Raw genomic sequence first — 18,531 nt, forward strand, 5'->3', positions numbered from 1 at the left:
GATTATTTTCCAAATAGTACCTAACTTTGTAACCAGCTTCCGCCTAACATATAACTTTATAAAAAAATTTCAGATGACCCCTTTTCTCGGTTACCGTTAAAACACCGTTAACCAGTCATCATTCTCTCTCCTACATCTCATCACCTCTCTCTGCCACCTCATCATTTTCACCGGCAAAGGTCGCCGGCCAACCAATTTTCCGGCCGACGACCTTCAAACAAAAAAAAATATTTCTCTGCTCTCTCTCTAAACTTTTTATTTTTTTCCTCTCTCTCTAGAACAGATCTAGAGAGTGAGGAATCACGGACAGATCTAGAGAGGAGAGAGAAAAAATTAAAGTTTGAAGGTCGTCAGCCGAAAATTTGGTCGGTCGACGACCTTCGCCGATGAAGACGATGATGTGGCGTGATAGATGAGGTGGCAGAGAGAGGTGATGACTGGTTAACGGTGATAACTCAAAAAGGAGACCATCTGAGTATTTTTAATAAAGTAGGGGGTTAGGCAGAAGTTGATCACAAGGTTAGGAGCTATTTCGAAAATAACTCATAAAGAAACCAGACAACATTTAGTTGCAAAGTCGACATAAACTCTAAAATCGTGGAGGTCTAGAGTTTAATTCTTATAGGAAATAGAATCCAAAATTATTGAACTTGATTTACTAAAAGACAAAAGTAACAATAAGTTTGTCGAGCTTTAAACTCTATTTGTTTTTGTTTTTTTGGAAGTCGACTACGATCTACGTATGTCGTTACATTTGGCACTTGATACATCATAGATGTGATAAGCTCGATAACCGTCCACTCAAACACTAACAGAACCGGGCCTAAAGCCCAACAAGACATGGCCTAAAGCCCATCAACATTATTTACACCCTAATAATCTCAATTCAAATAACCAAAGATTCCACCTTCTCTGGGATTTGAACCTGGGACCTCCACTCTCCAGGGCCATCTGGAGCTTATGTCAACACCTTGGAACCACTTGAGCTACCAACTGTTGTTAAACTCTATTTGTTGGACTTGTGATTGATTTCTAAAAAGAACAAAACAATATAAAAAAATAAACCATGGAGGGATGGTCAATCTTCCCTAATGAAACACTCCACCCACAAAATGGGCGGCCCTTCGGAGAAATAAGAGAAAAATTAGTAGCCCGAAGAATTTGTAAAAAAATGGTCAATTAGTTGACTAAATTCTTTCTATTTCTTAGAAGAAAATCATTTTAAATGAAGTGGTTTTTTTGCTTTTTATTTTATTCTCCACTGTTTCATGCACTCGGGCACTATCGTTGGCAAACGACCATCATCGACGACCTTCAATAAGTATTTAGAATATTTCTTCTCTTCCGTCCACCACGACCACTAACACCACCTTTCTCTATTCCCTCTCTTCTCTTCTTATTTGTTCTCTAGTCGTTTTTTGACGAAAGAATCGCTAGAAAACGACACTAGATTGGGGATCTCCCGTTTTATCTTATGTGGATATATTTTATGTACAAACTATTTGTTTATAGACCGTACATGTAACAATTGTAAAGCGATAGATATTTAATTTAGCGAGTCAGATTAGTTTACATTTTATCAAGATGAATACATTCAGAACGTTTACTTACTGACAACAGGGTAAAGTAGAATTGTATATCCATAAGTGGATAAATCGAAGATTTATTACATGTATTAACCAGACATGAGTTTTATCAGTATTTTCTTTTAACTGGATTTGTACTAGGTAAGACAAGAGTATTATTGTCCAACAAATGGTACCAACTTGAAGATAAGTTTGGTTATCTTATATCATGTTATAAGTGATGGTCCATCTACTCATTTCTTAGTCATTTACAGACTTTGGCATCACCAATTGGAGCATCTTATTTGGTGAAATTGTAAATATAAACAACTTTTATTTGTTTGTTCTTTTTGCCACTAATAAAGAAATTGATGTTTGTGGAATGGAATAGCTATAGCTACTACAACTAACTTTGTCTTCTTTTACCTACCAACAAATGAACACACAACCAAATATCCTAGTAGCAAGTCCATGTCAAATACAGGTATTATGTGTATTTACTATAGTGTATGTGAAGTCTATAATATTATTGTCCATATCACTATCGATGTTTCATATTTATTATATCTGGTATCAGCATCTCTTGCTATTCACTTATGATTGTCGATGTCTCTTACTATTCACCTATGACTGAAATATAGGTTAAATAGTGTGAATTGTGATATGAAAGAGAAGTAGAATAATCAATGTGTATATATCTAGTGTTTTTGGATTATGATGTTGGGTAATTGGGGATCAGGTAGTCAACTTGGAAAGATTAAATGACCCTACTGGATAAGATTTTCACTATTCTAACATCCACAAATTAAGCTATAATCTATCTAATCATTCTTTATTAACTTTAAATTTTGTCTTTTAATAAGACCAACTACAATGAGAAAAAATTTAGATCCAAAAAGAAAAATGAAAAACAAAAATTGACAGCTGTGGGATTTGAACCCACGCCCTTTCGGACCAGAGCCTAAATCTGGCGCCTTAGACCACTCGGCCAAACTGTCTTCGGTGACTATCACGATACCAAAAAGGCTTATAATTAAGCCAGAAACTTGGGCACACAAGGAGTGGCCTGAACTAGATATGTTATTTAGTTTGCCCAATTTTGTAATTCTTCCCGTAATAAATATTTTTCCAAAAAACCAGGATTACACAAACACAATAGACATCAGGCATGAAATGCCTTAGATACATCATAAGAGCATCTTCAGCGCTAGACTCAATCTTAAAATCTTAAGTACCACTTAGGACTTTAGAGTTTTTTTGGGGAAAATCCTCTCCAATACAAAACTCAATTGAGATCTTAAGATGATGCGGAAGCATTAAGTTTTAAGATATCTCAACTAGAAACTCTATTTTTGAGATCTCTTTTGAGAGTCTTAAGTGTTCTAGTCATCAAATTTAATTTTTGGACCAATAGAAAGTTTTTCTTTCTCAATCATTGTTCCTATCAAATGTATGTGTGAAATGTGTATCTATTAGAGTTTTTTAGAGTGTTGCATTGGAGAAGGACTTGAATTAGAGACACTCAAGTTAGCCACATAAGAAAGATAATCTCAATTGAGACTCAACACATAAGCTAATTAGAGTTTTTTTTTTATGTTTTGCATTGGAGATGCTCTAAGGAAGTTATAACTACGTGATACAGTTTATTCCCTTCTATAACACATCAATAAATGATAGATTTTCACCCTTCCGAAATTGATTTTGTGAGGTACAGGCTTTCAGAGTGGATGCATTGCCAACTTGAATATGCGATATCGAATTACACTAGAGCATATGTATATGAACGTAGTAATTTGAGTACAATAGACATAAAGATTTAAAAGTTCATACTCATTCCATTACAATTTAGCAATTCAAGAATCCATACTCATAATCAAGAAAAACCTAAATTTTTCGCATTGCCAATTTGACATATGCAAAAAAAGGAAAAAAAAAAAAAAAAACCACCTCCATTTCCGAAACCTTGCTGGGGCAAAAAAAAAGTGGTACTTACATGGAAGTAAACTATGTTAAGCTAATACTTCTTTCTTTTTTCGTTTGGGGTTGGGTAGAATTAGCATTATAGGTTAGAAACTGAAATCTAAGAAGGTAAAGAAGAAGACTTGCATACAGAAATACATCTTGGGACGCATTGAAGAAAATTGTTTCTTCGTGAAGGCTTGTAAGACAAAAAGAATGAAGGATCTTGTTCGAAAGCCTCTGCGTAATTTTCAAGGATCAAAAGAATCTCATCGAAGTTGGGTCTTTTATTTGGGTTACTTGACCAGCATCGTCGGATAAGATTACTGAACGCCACTGGACAAGCCGTAGGCAATGGTGGTCTCGCATTCTGCAATAGAAATGTAAACGTTATACTGAAATTCAATTTAGAAAGTTGCTATGGTTTGGTATGCAAAGCTCGATATCAAGAAAGAAGTACCTTCTGTGCGACAGCAAAAGCAGCTTGTTCTGGAGTCATATCGTGGAACGGTGTTAATGCTGTTAATAACTCCCAAAGGACTATCCCGAAACTATAAACATCAACTTTCTTTGTGTGATGTTTTTCCTTTATCATTTCGGGTGCCATCCATCGGTAAGTGCCCGTGAATCCCTTCCAGCTCCCACATTGAGATTCTAGGCAGGAAATCCCAAAATCAGCAACTTTGACACACATATCTTCACCCAGTAATAGATTTTCAGATTTGAGATCCCGGTGAAGTATTCCTTGTGAATGAAGATATTGCATCCCACGTGCTATATCAATTGCAAATTTCAGAACTAGGTCTACTGGAACTGAATGAGGTTCTTGTTGATGGAGATATTTTCTTAAGGAGCCTCCTGATAAATATTCGGTGATTATACAGAATACAGGCGGCTTCTTACATGCTCCTACAAACTGCAGAGTGAATAGAAAATGACACGAAGTCAAACAAAGCATTTGGGCCATGGTATAGATTCAGAACCAAAGCAAAATATATTTTAAATGTGTACAAGAACAATCAATTCTCCACAGTCCACACATGTAATTTCATACTATCTTTACGAAATCCTAAAATGAGTATTAATGTATTAAATGATCTAGATCATATCCCTTTTGCAACTAATGGATTCTTTTGGTAAATGATAAAACTAGACCGAACCCGTTCTTGACTCATGGGGTCATCTGGCCGTTGATTCTAATACTTTCAAACTGACAAGGCCCATCTCCGCAAATTTACGGAAACAAATGACGGGATAATCCTCTTAAGATTCAAGATAAGATCATTGGTCTAGCACTACTGATCTGCAAACTCCATAAAAATAGTGATTGACCAAAACATGAACGTAGACCAACTCCAAAATGATTGGCTTCCCTGAAGTACTATAAGAACAACCTCAAAGATAACTTTCTATTACCTTCATAAGAAGGAAATGTTTCTTTAGTTTGTGGCTATCCAACGCAAAACCAATTGGCGAGGTGAGTATCTAGATATTATATTATTGGTTACTTGTTTACCTTTTTCCTATGTGGGACTATTCTCGCACGCCCCCTCACTTGTGGCGTTTTAAGCCTAACACATGGTTTAACTCTTCTTTGGTATGACGTGGAGCACGTGGGCTCATTGGGCCTATCACGGGTGGGCCTAGCTCTGATACCACGTTATGTTTGTGACAATTTAGTTCAAAATGAGTGGAGAAGACCTAGATATTATACTATCGGTTACTAAGTTACCCTTTTCTCCCTTAAAAAAAAAAACAAAGTAACCCTTTTCCAATGTGGGACAGTTCTCATCACAACAAATCGAACCTAGGGTCTTGTGTTCTTCATCCAAAAATTGTTAAGAATAGAATCATACATTGCACTCTTAATGTATCAAGAATTTGAAAATATGTTTTCGCACTCGGAACCAAATGGGCTCCGAAACTAGTACAAACTAAAGTATATTGTACTTCAACTAAACACAATAAACTTCAAGGTATGTACAAAAATTGAAGAACAAATAGGAGAGTGTAAGAAATGTTACCATAATGATATTAGGATGTCGAAGGGGAAAAAGCAAAGCGACTTCAGAATTGAACTGTTTTTCCAATAAACCAGCCAAAATTTCATCTTCTTCGGGCTGACTTATAAGCTTAATAGCAACATCTCTCTGTTTATAAATACCTTTGTAAATTCTACTATGTCTTCCAGAAGCAAATTTACTACCTATAAACAACTTAGACATATCAGCACTCCATTCTTCTTCTCCTTGTCCTTTAATTTCTCCACCTGATGAAACCAAATATTTTGACCAAGAAATAGCTCTTTTATACTCTCCAAGTGATAGTCTTCTTTCAGATCTACCATTATTATTATTTGAGTTTATTTGCTTAAACCAGTTCAAATTCTTCTTCATCAATCTTACAGTATTTTTCTTCAAATTCTTTCTCTGAGTCCTTATAACAAACAGAACTTGAACAAAACCTAATTATTAAATCTGTTTACTCAAGAAAGAAATATATTAACCTGACTTGGAATTAAAACCTAACTAGTCAGATTTTGATGAACTAGTCAAGTCAAGATAGAGATATATTGAACAGAACTCTAAAGTAGAATTTCTTCTTTCACTTAAAAGATCATCATCATCGATTCATACTATTAGATGTAGACAGAGAAATGGATTGATTATTTAGTAACTGTTGTAGCTAGGATTTCTGAGTACGAGAGAAGAAAGGTGAAGTCACTTTACTCTTTACTCTTCTTGAAGGTTCAAAGTGAGCTCTTCCAGCTTTGAACTGATGAAGCAACAATAGAGAAATCAGGTCGAGTAAACAGGATTTGTAGTACGAAAGTTCATAAAACCTGATGATTCTGAGAGAAGTTGTTCATCATGAGATTAGACGAGCAGAGCTTTTTTTTAGAGAGAGAACGTAAAGAGAGAAAGAGAGAGTGTTGAGTTGTTGGTGCAGTGAAGAAGGGAAGGGATTTGTTGTCGTTTTAAGAGAGAGAGAGAGAGAGAGACGTTAACAGCTTTCTCTCTCTACTCTCTATAGTAAGTAACGTGAGAGATCTACGTCTCAGCAGACAAACCCAGGTACTCCATAATAAAACCTCCTTCTTTATTTTTCATCATTTTACCCCTTTCAATACTTGGTATCTTCTAAATTGCCATTTTCTCTCTATATTACTCAAAAGTTGGAGTGGACAGGGTTGTTGACATGTGAGTGACCTGTCAACAATCGGTAGCCCAAGTAGTTCCAAGCAGGGGCGGAACTACTTGGAGACCAGGCTGGGCTATGGCCCGGCCTGGTTTCCAAATATATTCACCTTAAGATACCATACATGATAGAAACCCTAGAGCAGCTCCAGTGGCAGTGGTCACTGATGTCCATAACAATGAGACAAGTTCAATTCCTTGCTGGAGCTGCTCTTTCCAATTTTGCTTTCCTTTTTGTCTTCCTTGACTTAATTGTTGAAGTTCTAAAGGATACTGCTGACTTGTTCAGTAACAATCCGCTTTTGATTATATATTTCTTTTGATTATATATGTTTTTTCCACTCTAAGTTTTTTTCAAACAATTCATTTCTAAAGATTTAAAGAAATATTAGCAATGGTTTATAAAATCATGCAATTTTTTTTCTCAATTGTGTCATAGTTGTCAAAGCAGTATCGACATTTCGATTTTTAATTTAGTTGTCTAATATTTTGTTGGCTATAAAGTTGAACCAAAAATCTTATATATACGTTGCTTATTTAGAAAGAGAAGATATCTTAAAATCTATATCAATAGTAAATAAGAGTGTTTCTTATAGTAGTGATTTTAGGCTAGCCCAGCTTAAAATGAAATTCTGGCTCCGCCCCTGGTTCCAAGGGGTTGACATAAATCCCAGAAATACCTAGAGGGTCTCAGATTCGAATCTCAGAGAAGGTGGATCTTTGGTTATTTGAATTGGGGTGATGTAGTGATGGAGACCATCTTCCTATTGGGCCTCACGGCCATGGTGATAGTGGGCCTCACGGTCAAGAAGCTACATTAGCGTAGTTTCTATAATTAAGTATTTAGGGTTTCCATAATTATGAGTCTTAGCAATCAAGGAAAGTATTATTAGTAGTTATCTTATTTCCATATTTGAGTCTATCTAGGAAAGTACAATCTCTATATAAGAGAAGTCTAGTCTGTCTTTGTTAACCATATCAGAGAATATTATCAACCAAGTTTATTATTATTCAAGTTATTAATCAAGTTTATTGTTTATCGTTATTTTATCAGTTTTATTTCGTTAGTTTAGTTTATTAATAATGGTGGATTCCATTACTTTTACGCTTCCGCAACAATCTACATCAGCTGGTATTCAGAGCTTGAAAAATCTGGGAACAAAAGATGAAATTTTTTTCACGGATACATCTCTCCTTGAGTGCTGGAAAATTTTTCCACGTTTAGATTGGGATCCCTTTCGAGATTCTAAACAATTTTATGTTGATCGAAAATATCCAGAAAAAATTAATACCGTTTCTAAAATTCCTCTATTCGACGGTCAATATCATATAAATTTTTGGATTCAACATATGGAAGATTGGTTCATAAACCAAGATATCCACGATGAAGATAAGGTTTTTCTCATCGAACAACATATGTCCGAAAGAATCTATGAACAATTCAATGCAATGCAATGGGGACTCATTAATCAAGGGAAAAAATTCGTAGACGATTGGACTACATTGAAAAGCATCTTCAGGTATGTTTTTCTTCCTTTAGATGAATATTTTTCATATGTGGAGACAAATATTGAATCAAGTAGACAGTTCTCCAATGTTACTTCGGTCACCGTGTTCGATAGTATTGAAAAAGAAGTTCTTGACAAAAAGAACAAAAAATTTTCAATGGCCGAGGAAAAAGAAGAACAAAGTGAATTATCTGAAATTCCTTCGACTACCATGGTCGGCACTGTTGAAGGAGATTTTCTTGATAAAATAAATACTAGTTTTTCAATGACGGAGAAAGAAAAGTTCAATGAGATGAATAACACAAGCTCACACAAATTATTTGCTCCGTATATAATCCCGGGAGAAGAATTAGTTGTGTCGAATCATAAAATACTTTCTCCTCCATTGATTTCTTCATGGCTTTCAACTTCAAAGAATCATACAAACCAATCTTCATGGCCATCCATTGTTTTTCCAAGAACAAGACAGGTTGTATATGTGACCTCTTTCGTCAAACTAAAAGACGACGGGCGATGTCGCAATTTACTAGACGTATCTACGTTGGTATTGCTTTTGCGAGTATCTTGGCAATATATGTTTCACATTATAATTGGTGATATTGTCAATATTTTTCTTCTTCGGATTTTCAGCAATTTTCGTGAAAAGTGGGAACTAAGGATTGCCTTCAAACTTGTCGCCGAAGTTACCTTCAACATCGCTGATATATATCCTCATTACTTGGACGATCCGCTTTATGACAACACCAACTTGGGGGCAAGTTGTTCCGCAGCGGGGGAGTATGATGGAGACCATCTTCCTATTGGGCCTCACGGCCATGGTGATAGTGGGCCTCACGGTCAAGAAGCTACATTAGCGTAGTTTCTATAATTAAGTATTTAGGGTTTCCATAATTATGAGTCTTAGCAATCAAGGAAAGTATTATTAGTAGTTATCTTATTTCCATATTTGAGTCTATCTAGGAAAGTACAATCTCTATATAAGAGAAGTCTAGTCTGTCTTTGTTAACCAGATCAGAGAATATTATCAACCAAGTTTATTATTATTCAAGTTATTAATCAAGTTTATTGTTTATCGTTATTTTATCAGTTTTATTTCGTTAGTTTAGTTTATTAATAATGGTGGATTCCATTACTTTTACGCTTCCGCAACAATCTACATCATGTAGGTATTAATAAAGTTGTTGGGCTTCAGGTCGTTGTCTTTGTTGAGCTACAGGTCCGGTGTTGTTAATGTTCGAGTGGGCAGTTATCGAGCTTATCACATCTATGATGTATTAAATGCTAAATATCACGACATACGTAGATCGTGATGGTCTTCCAAAAAAAAAAGACAAATGAGTGACCTTCTTTTTCGTGTTGAAGTAAAGTAGTCACCTTGGGACATCTAAAATATTTTGTGCAACACACGAATTTTGGTCAATCACAATTATTTAGGAAACAATTTGATTTGGAGTTAAAAAATAAACTTAGTTCTTTTTACACTCATCTTCACTTTCAACTTCGACCAGTACCAGTGCACTACGACATCCATGAATAATAAACGAGTTAGAATGTTTTGACTTTCAGAAAAGTCATCTCAGTCTTACTTTTAGCAAATTAAGCTATTTTGTAACTCTATTTAACACCGGAAGGATCATGTCGTGAATACCATCTATTGAGGTAGTAAAGCCGAAGCCGTTGAATCGTGGGCTTCTTTATTGCAATTTCGTGGGCAATATCTTATGGAGATGGGAGCACCGTACATTCTTGCACGTAGATCATTGTTAAATCATGTTTCAAACATATTTAGAATACAATTATTATTTCAAAAGTGATACTATACATTTTCATTACATTTGGGTCTAAAGCGGCCACATTAGCTACTTTGGAGGTCTGGAGTACCACGTCGGAATTGAGATGAAAGTGGAGTGATGATGCCCCAAAACCGTGCCCGTGGTATAGATGTGATTAAGGTGGATAAATAAGGGTAATATGGGGATTATGGGGTATAGGAAAACAGAGGAGGTTGGACGTATCGTAAAAGTAGTAGTAATTGGGGGGCGGACAATAGGGACCAGTTACAACGTGATATATCCGTGGGCGTGTCGGACAGCCGTATCATGATTGTTTGTTACTTCCGTATACACGGTCTCTCTCTCTCTCTATCATTACTATTCTCGATAAAACCTCACTCCATATTCTATTCTAGTTCTTCTACACTTCTATTAGTAGTATAAAATATGAATATCTCTTATTTCCACCCCCAACTACTTTCTACTTCTTATAACTTTACTTTCTTTTACACTTGGCTTCCACTTCTTTCAACCACTCCAACAAGTGAGAAATGCTTCTTTAATTATCTAGAGTCTTATTTACCCCAAAACTGGTACAAAAAATATACTCCACCCAATATGGTGGGTGGAAACAACATAGATTGGATATTTGATCAAATGGGATGGCACATGACATCATAATAACAACAATAGGTTATACTCTAGATAAAGGAGTACTAGAAATTAAACAACACATGACCAAAAAGGACCACCAATAAGTACCACTACTATAGATGGTGAGATTTTTATTTTTTTTGTTGAAAGGGATGGTGAGATTATTTTAAAACATCAAATATTAACTATACAAACTAATAGAAAAGAGGGAAATCCATGTACATTATTTCGACATTTAGTTGATATTTCCACTAGAAGTATACTGTAGAAATGGGTTCATCAGTTTTTTTTTTGTTCAAAGAACTTGAGTCTATCCATTCAAGCTTGAGGGTTGATGTTTTTTTTTCTTTTTCTATCTAAAATTGTGATAGTATAATTATGATTTGATGGCCTCGTAGTACCTATAAAAACAGCTGTTTGATGGTCCCGTATGTCGAATACTTGTCATTTCAATCACAACCAATAAATGTTACGCGTTTATTTACTAAACGACTTTTATTTGATGTGTACATATATACAAAATAACAATCACATTAATTAGACGGGTCAATTTTGTTTTAATGTCGACTTTTAATTTGTTAGAATGCAACTACATGCATATATTTAATATAATGTAGTGGTGATATGCATTTGCATACAAAAAAAATCAGAGCAGTAAGATATGAACCACCCAACTAAACTAAGGTTCTTTCAACAAAAAAAAAAAAAAAAAAAACTAAACTAAGGTTTTTTTTTTTTGTTGAAGGACTAAACTAAGGTTTCACTACGACATTTTCAATACTAAGATCAAAAGAATATGGTATTGAAGAATCTCAAAGGGACCTACCTAGGTTAAGGAAGGATATATCATTCCCTTCATTTATCATGGACAAGAATCTCAACTCTTAGTATGTGTAAATGTGTTAATTCTTAAAAGAGAAAGCCGACTTAGGAGAGAAACCGAAAATCAATGGCCCATGTTTATCGTCATCGCTCTCTCTCTTACAAGTCCGAAAATCAAGGTCGTTGATTTGAATTTTCTTTTCCCAAATCTGAATGGATTTCGGTTGCGGCTGATAGTTGGTAGTTATCTCGCTTCGAAGACAATTCAAGCCTTTTCGCCGAAGTAGGGTCTATACGCACCACACAATTTTGCATTAGATCCGCCCCTATTAGCACTCCCATGACCCACGGGCCTTAAACAGAGCAGTCTGAGGCCCACAGGCAGGGCACTCGGACTGGGCCTTGTCCACAACCAGCTCGGCCTGGGCCCAGTCAAAGTGCCTCGGACTGTCCTATTTGAGGAGGGCTGATAGAAAAGGCGGGCCTATGGCATATCTGGATGCGCCTATAAACCCTCCCTTTTGCCAATTGAGTTTGTAGTCCTCTGTAAAAACACATGTGCCCATTCGAAGAAAAAAGGAAAGACTTCTGTACTTGGTGCTACTTGACTCCGCCTTAACTCGGTATTTTATTACTCCGTCCAACTCGGGGACTAAAAGCATCCTCTAACTAGAAATTATAATACATTCATAGTATCATATAGCTGCATTTTCAGTCTCCCATTTTGCATATCAATGGGTTGAATTGGATTGACTCATGGGATAGGATGTAAGACGACCTTGCCGATAGCTCTATTAGTTTCAAGATGAGTGAACGCTTCGACAAGCTGAGAGAATGGGAACGGGCCCTTAGGATCGATAACTGCCTTCACCTTCTCACTTTCTAAATATGGGTTTAGTTTCTTCAACACTTCTCCATTAGAAGTCACCACGAATCTAAAACCCGGTGGTGTTACAGCGCCCGTTAGTACTACCACGCTTCCTCCTTCCTTAATGGCCTTCACCGCTCTATCCGACTGCCCTGTTTTTCACCAAAGTTAATTAGGACAAATCAAGTTTGTGATATTGAGATTTGATCAAGTTTTAGGGGATTTTCATTGTTGAATTAGTGAAGTATGAAATGATCTTACCAACTGCATCAAACACAACATCAAATTTCTCTTCAAGATCTTCGAAGTTTTCTTTCGTGTAGTCAATTGCTAAATCAACACCCAAGCTCTTTAGTAGTTCTAACTTTCCAGTACTTGAAGTAGCTGCCACTTTTGAGGCACCAAATACTTGCTTTGCTAGCTTTCATCAAGGATGACCGAAAAATCGTAAATACCAACATGAAAGATAAAGAATTCAAGAATGAACTTTATACTTGAATATCAATATGATTATAACAGTCGAATTCTACGATGGGTACTGCAAGAAATTTAAGTCATTCGAATACAGAAAGAAACGAAATAAAGGTAAGTCGAAAAACAGAACGGATGAATGGGAGGTGGTGTGGTACCTGAATTGCCAAAGATCCAACTCCACCTGCACCGCCCAAAACAAGAATTGATTTACCAGAAGAAAACCCAGATCTTTCAAGACCTTCATAAGCGGTTTCAATGGCGAGAGGAAGACTAGCCGCCTGAACGAAATCTATGTTCTTGGGTTTTAGAGCTAATAACTTCTCCTCTACTGCTGTAAATTCAGCAAGAGACCCAAACTGCTTAGGATTCTCCAATGCCTTCTCATTAATGTTCCCATAAACTTCATCCCCTTCCTTCAAATCTTTGACTTGGCTTCCGACCTTTACTACTATACCAGCAACATCATACCCTGGAACAGTCTATTACCAAAATTCACTTTTCAGCAATCAACGTTGGAAACTTGGAATAAACTTGTTCTAAATTCCCAAAATATCTAATATATATATATATATATATATATTAGCATTAGCTCAGATCGCCTAAGCATTAGAATTTGAAGAGTAGATAACCCTGGGGCAATCCTTTCACAACAACCCATTTTTCAAGGATAGTTTGGCCCATTGGATTTAACATGGTATCAAAGCTAGTGAGTCAGGGATGAGTCATGATTTAGTAACATTAGCCATGCTTGTAGGGGAGTGTCGAGTGACTCAAGCCTGAGTGTATGGGAGCTAATGTGTCAGGGCTGGATCGAGACTTAATAACCTTAGCCATGCGTGTAGGAGAATGTCAAGTGACTCAAGGCGTGATTGCACGGGAGCTAGTAAGTGTCTCAACGGCAGACCAAGTGATGTAGACGCAGCGGAAATATAAAAACGATAAATAAAGTAAACGAATAACGGTAAAATAACTGAATAAACTTAATAAACTATAAACTTTGATTTGGTTTTCTCTTCAATGTCTCATAAACAAAGACTGGACTCCTTTTTATAGATTACTAGACTTTCCTAGATAGACACAAACTGGAATTTCCTAAATAATAGAAACACTAAAAATAATGAAACTTCCTAAACCTAGATTCATTATGAATCATACTTAAATTAGGACTCTTATTAAACTGCTAATCTTTGGCCGACTAGGACATGTTCGTGTGGCCTTGTGGGGCCGTTTGGGATGCGCCTGCATCAGCTCCCCTTTCCCCAAAAGGTTCGTCCCGAACCTTTTCGATGAAGAAAACAATTTGATGCACCCGCATACGATGAGTTTTGCCATACCGATCCGTAATGCCCACTTTTCACGAAATTTCTTGGAAATCCGTAGAAGACAATGATGGACTAGTGAACCCACTAGAATCCGGACCCTTTGGCACGCCAAGATTCGCAAAATCAACAATAGTGAAGAAATATCCAACAAATTGCGACATCGACCGTCATCTTTGAGTTTCAGGAAAGAAATCACAAATACGACCTTCTTTATTGGGAAAACAACAATGAATGTTGTCTTCAATTCCAATATGAAAACCACCTTGTTTTGTTTCATAACCACCTGAAATAACTGAACAAGGTGTCGACTATCTTCAAACCCGTAGAAGAAACTCGTAGAAGTATAACCAAGTGCGATTAAGATATCGATCTGGAAACATGTAGCGTTGATATGATACTCAAAAACTACCTTCCCACGTTCATCTTCGTGAATTTTATAAACCCGAACTCGATAATCACGTGGAAATTTAGTTACATTCCGAGCCCACATAGTTCCAAAATTTATATGTTTGACATAAGCTTTGCTTTTTCTAGAAGGTATTGTAGCAAAATTACCTATCGCATGAATATTTCTAAGAAATTCCTTATCGAACACATTAGAGACGTGAATGATCAGTCCCATCAATTTGAACACTTCAATAGAATTTGGTTTATCAATACCATGAATCCTCCCCAATACCAGAGTCACTGGCTTTCTTGTATCTATAAGATATAATTGACACATACTAGCAACAAAAAAACTAAACCCATCATAATTAAGCCCAAAAGTTTTTATCTTCTCACCAGGAACAATATGTGGTTGTAGATCTTGTATCATAACAAAAGATGGTTGCTGAAGATAACCTCTATTTGATGGATTACCCATTAACGTAACCCATAAATCTGATCCTTGAAAGATATTTCCAAAAGGAGAAGCGCAAGAAGCCGAAGTTCGAGTTTGTGAAACTGTGAAGGCTCCTGGATCCCAAACAAAGTAAAGAATTTCTTCGTCGAGAGAAAAATCATAGTCTTCACTGAGCAAAGGAATGCCTTCTTTAGACGATGATCCAGAATAGAAACTGTACGATTGACTCAAGGGTGTTGTGACCGAGGTTCTGTTATGAATATAGTGAGTACGTTTTTCTTCATGGTAGTTATAAATTAGCCTCAAATTTCCTTGCCCAACTTCTATGGTGTCATATTCACTTCCCTTGGAAGTATACATGGTGGAACTGGCAAAAAAATTAAGCCAATACTTTGGAGCATCTTTCTGGGATTTACCCAAGAATGCCTTAGCATAAGAATTTCCTAAGGGCAAAGAAACGTTGACTAAGGGTAATATTTTGGACTTGATTACGTTGTCGCTTGAATCCCGAAAAGTAACTGAGCCACTGATAACTTTTTCTTCCACCAAATTCGAAAGAATTTTGTTATGTTCAAAGTGAACGCCTTTATTGGTATCATCTTCTTCTATTATTTCTTTGTAGTTGGAATCATCTTTTTCACAATCTCCCTCTTCATGATCAACTTCTTCCACTTCTTTGTATTCTTCTTTTTCTTCTTCATGATTGAAAGATAAAATCGACGAGAAATATGGTTGACGTATTAATGTTCTGAGGTCGTCACACATATCTTGAATCTTAGCTAAATCGGATAGTAGTGATTGAACCGTTTCGGCAGACGTCGTTTGTGGTGGCGGTGGTGGTGTATAAGAAGATGGAGGTGATGGTAAATAAGAGTACGGAGGTGGTGTATAAGAAGATGGAGGTGATGGTGAATATGGTGGTGAGTACGGTAGTGGTGTATACGAGGACGGAGGTGGTGTATAAGAAGATGGAGGTGATGGTGAATATGGTGGTGAGTACGGTAGTGGTGTATACAAGGACGGAGGTGGTGTATAAGAGTAATATGGATGTGAAGTTGTATAAGACAATGGTGGGGGTGGTGACGGTGATGATGAATACGGTGGTGAATTCGGTGGTGGTGAATGATTAGAGTACGGCGGTGGAGTATAAGAGTACGGTGGTGGTGTATAAGAGTACGGAGGTGGTGGTGATGGTGGTGGTTTGGTGTTTGTCGGATAATAAGAGGATGGAGGTTGCGATGAGTTTTCTCGTACGGTTTCTCCCGGATTCCAATAATAATCGTACGAATTCTTATTCTCATACACACATGATGCACATGAACATCGATTCGTTATCCCTTGATGAGTATAATCTGATTGAATATAATCATCTTGACGAATAGAATACGATCGATACGGATTTAACAAGTCTGGAAATTTTTTTTCAGAATCATTATCCAAAAACATTGGTGGCTCTGAATACCACATGATGTAGACGCAGCGGAAATATAAAAAAAATAAATAAAGTAAACGAATAACGGTAAAATAACTGAATAAACTTAATAAACTATAAACTTTGATTTGGTTTTCTCTTCAATGTCTCATAAACAAAGACTGGACTCCTTTTTATAGATTACTAGACTTTCCTAGATAGACACAAACTGGAATTTCCTAAATAATAGAAACACTAAAAATAATGAAACTTCCTAAACCTAGATTCATTATGAATCATACTTAAATTAGGACTCTTATTAAACTGCTAATCTTTGGCCGACTAGGACATGTTCGTGTGGCCTTGTAGGGCCGTTTGGGATGCGCCTGCATCACCAAGACTTAATAACCTTTAGCCCTGCGTGTATGGGAGTGTCGAGTGCCTCCAAGCCTAAGTGCATGGGAGCTAATGTCACAGGGGTGGATCGGACTTAGTAATTTTAGTCATGCGTGTTATGATCAAGACCATGTAATCAAGAAAAGCAATAAAGAAAGTAAACAATCACACAGACCACAAGTACGTGGTTCAATTTATTAGACCTCCTTCGTGGCGACCAATGGCAGCGATGATTTCTGATATGAATGAAGAACATGTTACTAAGATATCTCTAACGTTTCAGTTTATATAGCTCACTGAAAATCCTAATCCCACCGCCACATGACCTCTCTTTCTAATTCTGAAAATACATGGATAGCCCTTACATTGATAACCGCTCTGATAAGACTAGAGCTAACATAAGCAAAATGATGGAGTTGGATATCGACCCATATTCAGTACACTTTCAACAATGCATGCAGGAGGACTGTCGGAGTGACTCTTGGTCTGGCATTGGGGAAAGGTATTAGCATGATCCCACATTTGTTTTATATATTACCACATCAGAAATTGATTTTTACATCTTCTTTCTTCTTACCAAAACTTTGAAGTTGAGAATTAATCAAGAAAAGGGGAACTAACTTACAGGTAAAGGGGAATCAGTAGCTTTAAACTTGCCCAATCTTCTTTTCCCATCAACTGGATTAAGTGCAGCAGCAACAACCTTAAGAAGAACTTGATCTTCATTAATCTCAGGAACAGAAACATTTGGATCAAATTTAAGAACATCAATACTACCATATTCCTTATAAGTCCAAGCTTTCATATTAGAAGGAATAGAAGTGGAAGAGCTTGTTGATGTTTCAATGGAAGAAGAAGAAGAAGATGCTGATATTCCAAGAGATAATGGTGGGTAGCTTGAAATTGAGGTAGATATAAAATTAGTCCCACATCTTCTTCTTCTTCTTGTTCTGAATGAGAGAGATGGAAGTGAAGAATTAGTGAGAAGAGGGTAAAATTTGCTAGTAGTAGTAATGGTGGAAGTCAGTTGGAATTCCATGGCTAATTTCTTTCTGATTGTTTATCTGTTTTTCCCCTGTTTATCTATTCTTTATCCATGATTTTCATTTCTCTTTTCCTTCTTGTGGTTGGAATTTAATTTTCTTTCTTTTTCTTCCTCATAAAACGGGTCGGATCTGATTTCTTAACCCGAATGGTTGGGCCTGCTAATTAGAGTTGATGCCCACTGGTCGCCTATAAAAACTTGTTGAGAAATTTTAAGCACACACATTACCCTTGACTTGGTCAATTGCATAAGACCAAGTTAAATTTTATTTGCACTCTGACCGCCGCCCTCTTCCCTAATTATATCAGGCAAAGTCACCGACGACTACAACAACTGTGTAGTCAGAAATGAACTACACGGAAGGAAATCATTTGGTGAAATTTCGATGAAATTCAAACCTATGTAAAGTAAAGTTTTCCAAATACGATTGAATTAAAATCACTTATTAATGGTAAACTAGTATCTTATATGACACAAAAGAATTGCATTACTAAAATCTATAGTCTAAGTCTTTTAAATAAATTAGCCTTTGATTCAAGTTTAGGCTTGCGTTTGTTGATTTTGTATTTATTTAAAATTTTTATCAATGGTATAAATTCAAACTTTCACCCTAAATAAGAAGTCCGAAAAAAAGATGTCCTCTAAACTAGGACAACAATTACAACAATCATGTAAATTTGGAGAAAGAAACTAA

The 18,531-nt window shown here is 36.3% G+C and overlaps 2 protein-coding genes and 1 non-coding gene across 3 annotated transcripts; all 3 read right to left on the reverse strand.

Annotated features, from left to right (window-relative positions):
* Nucleotides 1-2,483: 2,483 nt before the first annotated feature.
* TRNAL-UAG (transfer RNA leucine (anticodon UAG)) lies at nt 2,484-2,563 on the reverse strand. The gene has a single exon. It is a non-coding gene; the product is annotated as a tRNA-Leu (tRNA).
* An 817-nt stretch (nt 2,564-3,380) lies between these two features.
* On the reverse strand, nt 3,381-6,596 carry LOC147563018 (serine/threonine/tyrosine-protein kinase HT1-like). Its single transcript, XM_086633571.1, has 3 exons — nt 5,549-6,596; nt 3,985-4,440; nt 3,381-3,894 (listed from the first exon to the last, which is right to left on the reverse strand). The coding sequence occupies exons 1-3, from the start codon at nt 5,918-5,920 to the stop codon at nt 3,646-3,648; spliced, it is 1,077 nt and encodes a 358-aa protein (XP_086489697.1). The 5' UTR covers nt 5,921-6,596; the 3' UTR covers nt 3,381-3,645.
* Nucleotides 6,597-12,086: 5,490 nt separating this feature from the next.
* Nucleotides 12,087-18,037, reverse strand: AOR (Oxidoreductase, zinc-binding dehydrogenase family protein). The gene is made up of 4 exons (XM_086633677.1): nt 17,418-18,037; nt 12,975-13,298; nt 12,607-12,766; nt 12,087-12,497 (listed from the first exon to the last, which is right to left on the reverse strand). Exons 1-4 carry the CDS (start codon nt 17,829-17,831, stop codon nt 12,232-12,234), a joined length of 1,164 nt encoding a protein of 387 aa, XP_086489803.1. The 5' UTR covers nt 17,832-18,037; the 3' UTR covers nt 12,087-12,231.
* Nucleotides 18,038-18,531: the final 494 nt, after the last annotated feature.

This window comes from Eschscholzia californica, unplaced genomic scaffold, assembly GCF_041429995.1.
Source record: "Eschscholzia californica isolate CP2 unplaced genomic scaffold, dmEscCali1.0.p SCAF_1, whole genome shotgun sequence".
Taxonomy (NCBI): Eukaryota; Viridiplantae; Streptophyta; class Magnoliopsida; order Ranunculales; family Papaveraceae; genus Eschscholzia; species Eschscholzia californica.

What these genes read in the sequence shown, in the direction of transcription:
- AOR (XM_086633677.1), bottom strand. Translation starts at nt 17,831, where the DNA reads ATGGAATTCCAACTGACTTCCACCATTACTACTACTAGCAAATTTTAC. An exon ending in TTGGATCTTTGGCAATTCAG is followed by an intron (nt 12,767 to 12,974) that starts GTACCACACCAC and finishes CCTTGATGAAAG; the next exon opens with CTAGCAAAGCAAGTATTTGG. An exon ending in TGTTGTGTTTGATGCAGTTG is followed by an intron (nt 12,498 to 12,606) that starts GTAAGATCATTT and finishes GGTGAAAAACAG; the next exon opens with GGCAGTCGGATAGAGCGGTG.
- LOC147563018 (XM_086633571.1), bottom strand. Translation starts at nt 5,920, where the DNA reads ATGAAGAAGAATTTGAACTGGTTTAAGCAAATAAACTCAAATAATAAT. An exon ending in GACATCCTAATATCATTATG is followed by an intron (nt 4,441 to 5,548) that starts GTAACATTTCTT and finishes TTCACTCTGCAG; the next exon opens with TTTGTAGGAGCATGTAAGAA. An exon ending in CTTTTGCTGTCGCACAGAAG is followed by an intron (nt 3,895 to 3,984) that starts GTACTTCTTTCT and finishes TTTCTATTGCAG; the next exon opens with AATGCGAGACCACCATTGCC.